The sequence below is a fragment of the Neophocaena asiaeorientalis genome, unplaced genomic scaffold, assembly GCF_003031525.2.
Source record: "Neophocaena asiaeorientalis asiaeorientalis breed wild unplaced genomic scaffold, Neophocaena_asiaeorientalis_V1.1 scaffold190, whole genome shotgun sequence".
Lineage (NCBI taxonomy): Eukaryota > Metazoa > Chordata > Mammalia > Artiodactyla > Phocoenidae > Neophocaena > Neophocaena asiaeorientalis.
The window spans coordinates 6,476,206-6,490,814 of NW_020175017.1; the positions used below are offsets into that span (position 1 = coordinate 6,476,206).

General features: G+C 37.5%; 1 protein-coding gene across 1 annotated transcript in view; it reads left to right on the forward strand.

Moving 5' to 3' along the window:
- SLC25A21 (solute carrier family 25 member 21) overlaps positions 1-14,609 on the forward strand; it is a 490,584-nt gene that overhangs the window by 342,627 nt on the left and 133,348 nt on the right. The window contains exon 3 of the mRNA XM_024762014.1: positions 4,703-4,786. Within this exon, the coding sequence (XP_024617782.1) occupies positions 4,703-4,786 (84 nt within the window). The remainder of the gene's footprint in view (positions 1-4,702; positions 4,787-14,609) is intronic.

Consider the following 14,609-nt stretch of genomic DNA (forward strand, 5'->3'; position numbering starts at 1 on the left):
CTAACAGTGCTAAGAGTCAACAACAGACTTTGGTATCACTGACTAAGCACACAATCAAGTCGGAGGAAATAGTGCAGTAATGGTTCTTGACCAGTTTAAAGAAAAATATTTCAGTGAGTGAGAACATTCTTTCGCTTCTAAAAATATGCTTGTGCATTTGCTCATGAACATTGAGCAGCTCTTCCTTGCCCTGTCATAACCGCAATAACTTGCTTCATATTTATGGTGTGGTGGATGGTAGAGCTGTTCCCTCCCAATTTTGAGAGTGTGTAGCACCAGGCTCCCTGGCTCCATGGCAGATGGGACCACTGGCTGCTGGGCAATGGAGCGTAGGGTTTGAGCCACACTCCTTTCCCTGTGTTTCTTTCTGACCTGATATTAGGCACTGAATATTTCTTAAGTATTACTCCATTGTCCAGTTTGCCCATTTGGCAGCAAGTTTTCATTCTAATAAAAGAAGTTCCTCAGATGGAGATTCCAGATGTGGCTAAACTGCTTTTATTAGGACAATGGGAAAGTCCAATCTTTTCTTCTAGATATCTTGATTGTATTTAGAGTAGTGTGGCTTTGCCTTTGTTATTTTACAAAGAGTTCTGTTACGTAACTGGAAAATTGTCTCCTCGAGCATAGAGAGAATTTGTTAGCGCAGAACGCAGCTTGGAAAATGCTGATGTAAAGCCTCAATTGGAGAGAAACCTTTTAAGTTGCTGAAATGTAAGAGACGAAGAAGGAAATTGCTGTTTTACATGATTGACCAAAATGCACTGTAATTATATCAACTTGAAACAGATTCCTTAGAAGAACTGATAACTCTGTGATCAGAATAAGTCATGTGTAGTGGAACTAAATACAGCATGGACTTTCTCTGCAGAGTGCAGACACGCCGTAAGTGAGATGTACAGTAGAAGAGACAGCTGTACTTGCCTTAGCCTGTTTAATGGGACCTCTAGCTGCTTTAGGATAGTAAGGAATGGTGGGAGGCTTTACAGAGGAATTAGTATGTACCATGCCTGCCCATCCTTTTGCATTACTCTGCAACACGGCTTGTGGACTCTCCTCGTGTGATGCTATTTGATGTTGCCGCTCCTGTTTGTAATGAACACAGCATCACTCATCAGACAGTCAGCTTCTAAACGGAACACTCCTCAAAGATTCCGCTGACTGTCCTTGCTGCCTGTTTTAAAGTGGGAGGGTAAGGTTTAACCACAGATATTTAGCCCAAATATATCCTTCCCGTTTTCCCTCTTCCCTCTAATGTCACTGCATAATATTGATACTATTTTCTGTCAGCCATAGATAAGATCATCTCCAGTAAAAGTAATAGTAGTGTTTATTCAGTGCCAGTAAAACTCATTGTCTGACATGTGATACTCTGAAATACTATTCCTAAACGTTATTCCTTGCATATGGTAATCATCTATTTGTACATCTCCTTCACATAACTATAAACTTCTAAAGGGCAGGATTATTTCTTATTTCTTCATAATGCCCCAAATAGTGGAGTACCTAATACATAGTAAGTATTCAAGAACTCATTAACTGAGAATAGTGGATTGGAAATATTATCATCTGTTGGATTCTGAAAAAAGAAAGAAATTGCAACTAATGAGTGAAGTGCCTAGACTTCCAATAGCCAAGTTAGATAACTAGTTAATTAAGAAGAAATTGTACTCTGTATTCATTTTTGTGTAAGCTGACAGAGGACCCACCTTGGTATTACTGGTACATGCAGACATCATAGACAAAGCTGATGTCTCTAACCCCATCAATAAAAGAGGAGCTAAGGTCAATTTTCTTGCCATTAGGATTCACTTGCTTTGGTCCCTCTGGTGACTCACAGTTCCTTCTAGGACCGGGTCACATGACTGTGAGATGGCCACAGAGTTATCTGAAATGCTCCACTGAGGAGCAGGAAAAGGCCAAACGCTCTATATTGGTCATTGACTTTATCTCATAAACACCCTCCTCTAACCCGCTCAGGTTTCCATCCACCCTGAGCAGCTGAATGCCACCAGCAGGATGCTGTAACATCCATCCTGAACGAAACACTGGAGGTTGTCATGGTGGGAGAGCTTTTCTTTCACTTCTATTAAAAGGTCATCTTTCCCTCTCTCAATTCCCCACCTGAAATGCTTCCTCCTGGCTTACTCTTTTTGCCTCTCTGAATCCTATAGGACCAGCTTAAATCCCTTCTCCTTCCTGAGATCCTTCCTGATCCTCTGCAGAAAGCAGTAATTGCTCCCTCTGATGAACACCTGGGCAACTTGTGCTGCTGCTACTTGACATTTTGGATATTTTCCCTTTTATTGTAAAAATTTTTTTTCTCATTTATTTATTGGGTTTCTTGAGAGTGGGGATAATGCCCTGGGTTTTCATAAAACCTATAGCATCTTATTTCATGTGGCAAATATTTTAAAAATACTTGGTAATTTGGGAGAAAAGTATCCAGAAAGGAATTTGACAGGGGGAAATGAACTTAATGAAAATTATTACAGATAATATGAGAAAAATCTATAAGCATGTAATGTTTTTATAATATATAAAACTATTTTAAGTTATTCTCTTGAAAGTTAGACATAAGAAATTTTTCATACCCAACAATGAATGTAGGTTACAAATATGCAAATGCAGAGATGGAGATTCTTTTCTGAATTAGGATCAAAGTCGTATTTTGGAAATCGCTCTCTATGTTCCAAGATTATTTGTTGTATAAACTTACCTGTAGTCATTCCATTGTACTATTTTGTGTTTAGCATTAGTTAATTCATTTGTATCCCAAGTCCCAGATTATCTCATGTACATACAGTAGTCCAGAAATACCAAACGTGGTCCACCTACCTGACCATCAAATCATGTTCTCGATTCTAGACAGAACTGCTTACTGAGTCTTCTAGGCCAGTGGTTATACACACACCAAATGCACCTCTGGATCCAGAACAGTTTAAATGAGTTAGTCGTAATGCTTCATGATCTTCTGATAAGCTCCATGCAATTTAAATTTTAGGGATATAGTTCTTGCCTAGAAACTAACCTCCTAAAAATGATCATGCTAATAGAGATGTAAGTTTGACAAGCAAAAAACATTATGAATATTTATGACATTTTAAACTTTGGCAATAGTAAGTCTAGGGCAGTGGAATATTACTTGCTGGGTTGATGAGGATCAAGAGAGGATCATGTTGAATGCATCATTTAAAAAACCCATTGATTTAAAGAAAAAAACAATCACCCAGCAAGCACACCTCTCTTATTACATTTGTTTCCTCCATTCATATTCTGGCATCATTATCTTCACCCAGACTATCATAATTGCCTTCATCATCATTCTGCCCTCCATGCTCCCATTCTAATCCACCCAATCAGACAATAAATATTTTATTAGGAATTTGTATATCTCAAGTACTCTACTGGAAGAATCAACTCCTTCATCTCAGGATGGCTACTCTCCTACACAATCACGTTCAGCACCTCTCCACTTTACAAACTCAAATGTAACCCAGCCTCACTTTCCAGTCTTATAGTCTACTTATTCTGTTCCTATGCCCAATCACTTCAATCAAAGCAAAATATTCACACTTCTCTGTGATATATGTGTTAGTTTTCAGCATAATTCCCTGGGGCCTAGAACTATAAAATAAATCATTCTCAGAATTAGAAGTTGTGTTCATGTCATAAATCTAACAATCTGAGAAAAGCATCTTAGAGTAGACAATATTAGGGGTGTTTCTGAGAATTTCTATTTTAAAAGGCTTGCTAAAACTGTGGAGGGAAGTACAGAAGGAAGAAGGGGCTTAACTTAGAATTGGGACAAGAAGGTTAAACACAAGGCGTGGGCAGCCTAAAGAAAAGCGAAACTGGAGAACTGGGGTGTAGGGAAATGACAATACTTGTCATAAATCTCATTAGAAACAGACCCCAGGGTAAGACACAAAATTCGTAAGACCCTCATACCAGGAACTTCCACATTTTGAAGGTTAGAGTTCTGAGATGCATGATCATACCAAAAACGAAGAAGAAAAAAAAGCATTTGGCTTTCTAAAATGGGATACATCTTTATTACGCACAAACTACATGCAGAGCACTGTGCTTCTGTGACGGTCCAGGTAACCTGAACTACCCCTAGTGACCACTCTGCTCTATCGTGAAGTACTTGATAATAAATTGTATCACGGTATGACCCGAATTCTTGCTCTAAACGCAGGCTCCTGTCTGCCAGAATGAATTCCAAATTCATAATCAGGATCAAAGTTAGGACATATTAGCTGCTCTGTATTTTTAAACTTTGTATTAAATTACCATCAAAGAGCACTAATTAAGATAAGAAATAGAGCTACTTATTTGTTTCATATGCATCTTCAGATTTCTGAATTATGCATTAAAACAATCTATGACATCTGTGTGTGCTTTTCGCAAAAGAAAAAAGCATAAATGCCTCAGGGTGCATCTGCCTAGCTAAGAAACAGATGAAAACAACTCTTTCTGCAGTTCTACTAAAGTACAGAGAAATATCATAATTTTAAAGGCTACAAAAATAAGGTAAAGATTATACAAGACAAATAAATCAGTAAAATCTGTAGCAAAACCCAGAATATTTTAGATTAATCTGAAAAGGCTGAGTCTCCTAAGACTTTGAAAAATGAGAAAAGCCATTTGGCAAAATCCTTAACTTGGATTTTTTTTGTTTGTTTGATTTTGTTTCTAGGTTCCAGATTCAGAGATGTGCAACTGATCCAAACAGTTACAAAAGCTTAGGAGACAGCTTTCGAATGATTTTCCGCACAGAAGGGTATGTATGGTTCTTTATATATAGTCTCTATGTTGATGTGGGCATTTTAATATATTACTGTACAACGTGTTTTCTCATTTTGAATGATTTCTTTTCCTAGTCTTAGTAGGGAAAAATATTTAAAAGGGTGTCTTCCTATTTTTGTGTGTGTTTTTCTGGATAATACGGTTGAAAATTAAATATGTATATGATAGAAACTACCACAAAAAGGATGTTAATAATATCTTTTATGAATAATAGTTTGATGACTAGAGGACAATTTTTATTTTGTGCTATTGAGGCTTTTTAAAGTTCTTATAACTGGGGATATCTAAATGTGATAGTTCTTTATTTTGATTCTTAAATATAGCGCCCAAATGTGTTCCTTGTTTGCATTCTGGTTTATGAATATTCAATCAAAACATATCTTTATCAAAAATTGATGTGTCAGGTTCATCATCCTATCTATTAGATGATCAGATAAATAGAATATTTTTGGTACATAAACTAAAATTGTCTGTGATGTATAGATTCAGTTAAAGCCTCTATTGAGCATAATTTTCCAAAGGATATTAGATGTGCTTTTTGAAGTTGTTTTCATAAGAGAATTGGTTGAAAATAATCATTATACCAAAAAGATAACGGTAATAATAACAACTAGTACATGTTTAGCCTCTACTATGTACTAGGAATTCTCCATATAACTCTTAGAGGTAGGTTCTGTTAGGAGCCATTCCAGTTGGACAGATGAAGAAACCAAGACTCAGAAAAGTTAGTAATTTTCACATATCTGGTAAATCTTGAAGCTGGGACTCAAATCCAGTGAGCTTGACCCCAAAGCCCATGCTCCTAACTCTGTAGTTCACTACCTCTCTTAGCAGATTATACTGGGGCTACTCTTTTGCTAATTAAACATATGTCGTCCCATGCCAATAAATTCTTTTTAACAACAGCATAGTAATTTATCTACATACTGCAGTTTATTAAATTAATCCCTTTGGTGGCCCATTAGGTTGTTTCCATATTTTCACTATTATAAACAATAGTACAGTATATATTCTCATACTATTTTTTCGCATTTATGTGTGTATGTATATATATATATATTTCTATTTTTAAAAATTGCTATCAATGGACTTAAAAGATCAAATGATATGCACATTTTATATCATAGATGTTGCCAAATTATCTTCCAAAAAGTATGTACTGACTTTTATATCCTTAGTATTTGAGAGTTCTCACTTCTCCACACCCTCTCAAACACTGGACATTATCAGTCATTATTTGATATATCTGTCACTAACATCCATCTCCTGTTTATAATCTAATAAGTGAAAAATAAAAGTGTCTTAATAGTATTCCTTTGATTGTAACTGGGGTTGAGCATACTTTTATATCATTAGGTATTGTTTCTTTCATGAATTGCTTATTTTGTGTCTCTCGCCCATTTCTCTTAGGTTAGATTTTTTAATTAATTTGTAGGGGTTCTGTATATATTATAGGTACTAATCCTTCAACTATTACATAAATTACAAATATTTTCCCCAACTTGTCAGTTGTCTTACAACTATAGTGTCTTACACCTTTCAGAAGTTTGTGAGTTTTGAAGACTGTGATTTTGTGATTATATCTATCTTTTCCTTTGTGATATCTGACCTTGATGACACATTAAAAAAGGACATCCTCTAACCCCAAGATTATAAACATCTACGTCTGAATCTTTAATCCATCTGTGATTTCTTTTTTTAATGTGCAGTATGGCATATAGGAATTAAATTTTATTTTCAAATGGTTATTCAGTTGTCCAAACACCACTGCTGAAAAAATCCATTCCTTATTCACTAATTGGAAATGCTAGCTTTTTTGTATGTTAAACTTCCACATATATATCAGCTAAATTTTCTATTCTGTTTCTCTATTTCCTATTCTGTTTCATTAATTTATCTATCTCTATGCCAGTATCATACTGTTTTGTTTTATCTTTTGAGTGTTTCAGGAATATGTAAGAATATGGCCTGCAGTGTAAAGTCTAAATTCCTTATCAGGTGTACAGAGCCCTTCCTAGGACAGCCCTTGCTTCTTCTCCAGGCTCATTCCTCGTGCACAGATCTGTTATATAGCGTGCACCACCCTGATTTATTGAGCTTGTTTTCTGTCTGTCTCCCCTCTCCCACCCCAAGAATACATTTCCCTGAGGCGCACGTCTCATTTCCCTCTGTTTTCCCTATCCCTGTGTTTGGCACTGAGTAGAGATACTCAGTAAATGCATGTTGAACGAAAGAATGAAAGTCATCACACCAACATCATGATGATGCAAAATGAAAAAGAAAGATGCTAATTCTTGCTATAGACCACTCCCTCTGAAGCTATGATAATGATCCTGAAGGCTGATTAAATATTTTGAGGTCATCTAGTGACACAGAATCAGCAAATTCTTGCTATTCCTCTGGTGATGTGGTACCTAAGTGTCATTGATAATATGCCCGCATTTATGGCGGTTGGGATCAAAATCATGTTCATTTTACCCAGTACATATATATATAATTAAAGAAACCATAGTTTATTATATAGTCAATAAATTATCTCTTTCCAGTAAAACAATAGTTGTCAGCATTGCCAAGTTCTGTAAACTGTAACAGATATCTCTGAATTGGATGTGGGAGTTCCTTAGCCAGACTCTTCATTTCAAGTGTGTTTTAGGAAGAATTTGATGTTTCTGCTTTGATATCAAGTAATGTAACAAACATACAGTATGTGTGGTCCCTGCATAGTAAAATTGGCCTTTTCCTCGACTGTATGTTTAATTGCTTCTAAAGCAAATTGACATTCTTTCTGTAATGCCTTTAGATCTGGACATGTTGTTAGCAAAAGTCAGAAAGCTCCAGTCTTAAAGATGGAAATATTTGTAAAAATACCAAAGAGAAAGCTGCCTGTTATTTTTGACACAGAGCAAGAGCATTTCATAGCCTTAAGTTTAAAAAAAAAAAAAAAGAGGAAGAAAAAAGGAAAAAAAATCCTTTTAACACATGCTGTGTTGAATTTTTTTCCTAGCAAAACAGTTCCTTTTGATTTTCTTAGTTAGCTTTTACAGTATACTCTGCTTTCAAAGATGGTTTTTCACTCAGGTGCGTAGAGGCCAGTTTGCTCTGTGGCCTGCAGGGAGGATAGTGCTAGTCAGTTTGACTATTAACAATTAAGAGAGCTCATCTGTCCTGGTTCTTCTTTTTTTTTCGTTTTTGTTTCTGTTTTTGTTTTAGGAAGAGCGCAAGGGCCGCGAGTGCCCGGGAACCCCCGGCCCATCTCCTGGTTCTTCTTATCTAATTCCCCCAGCCCCTCAAGTTAAAGGTTTTGAAAGCTAGTCCTTTTCTGTTGTTTAAAAACATTAAAGTCTGTTAACACACTTAGAATCTGCACAGAGCTCCCATTTCCCCACTGTAAGAAAGTGAAGTGGTATTTTCACCATTCTTAGAGATGCAGTTCCCCACCTCTCAGCCCAGAATTCACATTTCTAAGAGACAAGAGCTCAGTCACATGGTTCTGAATCCCTTTACTGCTTCTAAGATTTTTTTCTTCTTAGAAGCATAGATACATTGTGCTGTTATTAAGGACATAGTTTTTCAACCCAGCTTTACGGAGGTGAAATTAACTTAAGTTTTTAAAACTAGGCCTTCCAAATTGTGAGTAAGGATTTCTGTTATGTGGAATTGTCATATTTACTTAGCTTTTACCAAAAAGGTCGTCATTGCAGAAAACTGACAGGGAAGGAATTTGTCACTGTTGAGAGTACCTCCATCGTCACCATGATTCTTCATCTTTCTCTGGTTTGACAAAATACACTAACAGGTCCATCTACTATAATCATGATCCCAGAAGACATGAAGATTTAGCCTAGTTGACTAGGTGCCTTCAACACTGGTAAGCTTCATTCTGTAAACTCCCCTGGCAAATAGCAGCTGGTATCTCTGTTCACCATGCATTCATGCATCACACCTAATTTCCTTTTGCTTCAGAGTATCTCATGAGAGTTCTTCTAGTCTATTTTTGTACTTATCATTCCTTTAAAGAGAGTGATTGAGATGTTCACAGATGGGTGAGGGTATTATAAGTTATGCTAAAATAAAACCAGGACTGCCCACCTCCTCATTCTGCGTTCTCTGAAAATATCTAGTGGCCATTCTTTCTGAAATGAAGAGAAAAAAAAGAGTTAAACAGAACTTAAGATATTCTGGTGACATAGGTAAAGAAAGATATGGAACTGCTATTTATTTTCTTCAGTGTACCAGGCACTGTGCTAGGGACTTTTTCATTTCAGCACAGCACCAGTCTCAACGCAGCTCAGCATCATTATGTATGTCTGTATTTTGTGTGAGGTAACAGATGATCAGAGAAGTTAAACGACTTCCCCAAAGTCAAACAGGTATTAGTGACATACCATGGTTTTTCCATTACACTGTATCACCTTTCATTAAACACCAAATTTTGTTGTTTATTAAGTGAAAAGAAGACAATGTGGAAGTAGTGGCTGTAAACCTCTAATTTTTAAATAGCTATTCTAAAACCTTTGGTATTCCTACCCTCAAATCACATACTAATTTAAAGCAGCTTTTATCTCTTCCTTCAAGTAAAGTATGGGAGACCAGTATATGGTCAGTCAACCAAATCCTGTCGATTCTGAGGCAGCAACACAAACCTCTGACAACTCCAGACTCTTAATCCAACCATTGTTCCATCTCTTGCAGAGAGCTCCATATCTCTGATGAATTCATGGTTTTCCATCAGTCTGCTCTCATCCTGCTTGTTCCTTAGTTTTCTTATGAGGAAAATTCTTGGGCACTGGCTTACCCAAGGCAAATAACTAGGAACAGGAGGTTAGATTAAACTTAGTTTCAAATGAGAAACATGTTGATTGCTGGTGCCTTCAGAAATATGGTATTCTTCAGGAAGTATTACTGTAGAAAATATGTGGTTGCATTTGGGGGGCATTCGAACTGTGTTTTGTTTCATGATTTGTTTTCTGTAACCACTGATGCTGCCCCAAGTATCATCTTACAATCAGACCACTTGGTGATTATAATATTTTCTAGTTAAATGACATTTAAGGCCTCGTTTTATGAGCTCCAGCGTAATTGGCTAATTTGGTAAACTCCAGATGTGTGAGATAATGTGCCACTCGTTTAAGTGCCTTTCAGACAGCATAAATGGCACAGCCCCAGGAGGTATAATCACTCCCTCTTGTTTTCATTAAGAAGGGGAATGAGTGGCTTGTGACACAGACAAATGAAGCGGGGCATCTACGACTCGAAAATCAACAACTTGGTAAGATTTGGACATTTTTCTTTTTACAGGTGGACTCACTCCAAGATCTTTAGCTTAATTTGGTGTCTAGGTGGGTCTGCCTTTTAAAAAGTGGTTTACCTAGTCTAACAGGGCCAGGTAATTTTAAAGCAACCCCTGTAAATAGAAAGACCTGCTCTTATAGAAAACCCCCCTAAGTAAAGTAGTGTCTGGAAACTCTCTCACTCTCACATGGAAGTGAGGGCAAGCATTGGATTTGAAGAGACAGTGGAGGAGATAACTCTTCCCACTACCAGGAATTGTTATTTGAGCAATCAGCAGCCTCACCACCTAAATCAAGTTCCAACTTCACAAGGCCCAGTAGTTGCTGCTACTTTTTCTCTCTCCTTTCGACCCGACTTCTCATCCAACAGAAACCCACTCATCTACCCAGTATTGGCAAGTTGGAGTGGAGCAGGTGATTCTTGGCATCACTGATCCCTGGATCCTCGGGCTGGTCCCTCTTATCTGACAACAGATCCAGTGGAGGACTCACTGCCACTTAACGAATGCAGAATTTTTACTCAGGTGAATAATTACAGACCGTACCCCAGAACCCTAAGCAGATAATCCACAGTATAAATCAATTATGTATAGATCACTGGGTATTGACTGGGTTTGCAAGCTTGGTTTACCCAAATGAATTTGATCTTTGGTGGGTGCCAGATGTGCAGTGTGCCTTCTGTGATGAGTTTCCTGGTGCCTTGAGTACCTTCTCTCCTCTCCTTTTTACTTTTCCAAAGTGGCCCTTCCTGGTACCTACTGGACCTCCCTTGAGTGCTCCCTTGTTTTGTTTTCTTTTGTTTCCAGCTTTATTGAGGTGTAATTGGCATATAACTTTATGTAAGTTTAAAGTGCACAACATGATGGTGTGATACATGCATCTATTGCAAGATAATCACCACAGTAGGGCTAGTTAACACACCCACCACCTCACGTAATTACCACTTTTGTGAGAACGTTAAGATCTACTCTCCTAGCAACTTTCAAGGGTACAGTACGGTCTTGTTAGCTGTAGTCGCCACGCTGTACATTACATCCCTGCTCCCACACTGCGGAGTTCAGCCCTGGCCTGCCTGGGCTTCTTAACGATGGCAGAACAAACGTCCTCTTTAGTTGGAAAAAAAGGAAAACAAGAAAAAAAAAAACCATAGCAGGTGAGAGTTTGGAGAATGAAACTATAGCAAATCCATCTGGCAAATCTTATAAGTGATGGAGCCAGGTCCAGGATACGGTGTTCAATAGACTGAAGCCATTGTCTTCTCCCAAGCTTTCTCCAGTTTTAGAAAGACAGAAAAGAGATGATCTCAATCCAGGCATGGGCCTACTATTACTATTCTCTGATGATCTGTGTTCCTTTTAAAAATCATTTATCTATACTTCAGTATATTATACTCTTAAAATTTTAGTCATAAAGTATATGTAACAGCTTTTCACGGAAAGCTATGCTAAGAATTTTAAACTCTATTTAGCAATTCAAGGTTGAAAATTTTTTAAAAATGAAGGGTAAGGAGAAAAAAATACTAAAGAAGAACATTTTTTTAAAATAAAGATGTGATATATAGATATATATATATATATTCAATGGGATACTACTCAGTCATTTAAAAAGATGAATTATTGCCATTTGCAACAACACAGATGGACCTTGAAGGTATTACGCTAAGTGAAGTAAGTCAGACAGAGAAAGACAAATACTGTGTGATCTCACTCATATGTGGAATATAAAAATAAAACAGAGAAAATAAATGAACAAACCAATCCAAACAAAAACAAACATGTAGACACAGACAACAGAATAGTGGTTACCAGAAGGGAAGGGATGGGGGAAGATGAAATGGGTAGAGGGGATCACCTGTATGGTGACGGGTGGGAAATAAATTTTTGGTGGTGGGCATGCTATAGTGTATACAGAAGTGAAATATAATGTACCCAGGACACTTACGTAATTATCATTAATATCAATGTTACCTCAATCAAAAGTAAATTAAAAAAACTGGCAGTTGAACCCACTAGTACATTACTTAGCATTTCTATTTTACCAAATTATTTTATACTGCTGCTAAAGCAAATAGTTGTGGGTTTAAGCTGTATTGGGTTGTAAAGTAGTCTTTACATTCAGGGAGTGGATAATGAATTTTCAGAGTGCTCAAATAGCAGCATCCTGGTGCTTCCATGTCCCAGAGTTCTGTTTCCTTTTCTAAATTAGAGGTCTTTTGTTCTGCCCACAGAGTGACCTTTAAAATGGTTTCAGCTCCGAGATTTCCCTCCTGTCATCACCACAGATTGCTAGCTGACCGTCACACTCCCACTCCCCCAGCCTCGCACTAACAATGCTTTCTGACTTAACTGACTGGCCTTTGGCAAGGATTTAAGTGTTGCCAGAGAGTAAGTGAAAACGTTTGCAGTGACGTCAGCCCGTCAGCAAGGTCTGATTAAGAGACCAAACACGGCCTCTCTCAGCGAGCAGTGCTGACAAGAAGGAAGGGAGGACCAGTTGTTTGGGTGGAAGTAGTTGTCTTTTGGGAAGGTTGGTGTCTCGATTCAGAGCCTGAGCAGATATTCTTCATGTTTTTATAGACTGTTAGTGGGGGGTGAGGGGATTTCACATCTCAGTGGGAGATGTCCATTTGAAAATATTTCCAGGCCTTTATTTTAACTTATTCTGGATTTCTGATGGGCTAGATGCATAGTCATCTTGGGGGGAAAATGTGTTTGCAAAAACCAGAATCCTTTTCTAGGTTGTTGAACTGAACATTTTCAGATGAGAATGAGAAAGAAAATCTCCAAAAACTCTTCTACCTTTGTCTGATTCTCTTATTGTAGAAAATAACTTAGGGATGATTTGACATAGACAAGGTTAAAGGAGTTAATATTTTATCTTCATCATGGATTCCAGCTACTGTCTCTGACTTTGTAGAATTACGGCTTCCAATATACTATCTTTTTTGGTAGGAAGTCTTCTATTCCTGGCCATATGCATATTTGATCTCCTTTTATTTTCCTCAGAAAGAAAAAGGTCACATGGATTTTTAATATTCTTGAACACTGTTAAGAAGTTAAAAGCATTGGCAAGATACATACATACATATGCACACATACATGCATTTAAACTAAATTTAATTGCTTATGGTTTAGATTGCTACGTTTTCTCTGTAAATCCCATGAGTCAAGTGCCATTGGAGCATCTATGAGTGTGAATTATGATAAGCTTCTACTCAGTTCCTGCTTAGGAATCTGTTTAGTTACCCAGTTACAATGCTCTCATCAGCAGCCCGTGAATTTTTTGTCTAATCTCATGACTCTAGCTTTACCTCTCCTCCAGCTCTTTCAAGTGGTTTGAAACTGGAAGAAAGGAGAAGGTTCAGATGCTGTTTTTATAATAGTGATTATGTTCCAATCAATGTTTGCCATTTTGGCCCTTTTGCGAAATGTGTCCACGTATCTTACTTCACTTGATGCTCACAAGAACCCTGGCAGGTAGAAAGGTGGGGAGTATGATCTTCAGTTTTCTGGTCAGGAAACTGATAAGAGTTGTTAAAGGCCTTGCCCAACACCTCATAGCTGGTGTTTGTTGGGGCAGGCATTCATCCAGGGTCTTCTGCATCCTATATCATGCTCCCCATTCTGTCAATAACTTAATAGTAGTGTTGGTAATAATAGAAGCAACATCTCAGATTTACACTGTTCCCATTGTGGGTTCAAAGCATTGCCACAGATCTCATCTCACTTGGCTGAATAGCATCTGGGAGAGGTAGAGAAGAGATGGTACGGTTGGTTACATTCTACAAATCAGAAAATTTCAGCAGAAAGTAATCTATTGAGATTGCCAGAATAAGAGATTGGATCCTAAGATCAGCACACAAAGAATACAAAGGTTTAATTTTTTAATGGCATCTTAGGCAAATGAAATTAGAAAAAAAATATATTCTAAAATGTGGCACCATCATCTCATGAAACCAAGGTAGAGGCTCTTGATCCTTAGGACAGAGCCCCCTCCAAAAGGAAGTTACAGGATGCAGTTTAAGGTTAAGGCTCACTGCATGAACTCAGTTATTTGACCTGTTGACGCCTTTGCTTAACTCAACTTGAATATTGGGTAATAACCAGGAAAACCTCATGAAACATGAGATAAGGCATGTAACCAAAGTTCCTCGGATGACTTGTCAGATGGGGTGGAAATCATCATATGATTGCAATATATGTTGAAATATTTGGTCACCAAAACCTAGTGCAGATGACAGCCATATGCAGTGGCCTAGTTCTCCTGCTGATAAACACTGTGTTCATAATTCTTCTCTGGCCACAGAGAACTCATGGGAAAACAAAGCCATAGGTACCAGGAATTCTAATGTAGACACAGCCTCAGTAGTAACAAAAAATGAGATAAAGTGTGGGATGAGTTTTGGAAACTGTTAAAGAGAGTTTGTAAGTTTGTGTTAAGTGAATGAGTTCTTTGATTTCCTTACATAAAGCTTTTCCTAAATTAGAAGAATCAAGAACTACAGTA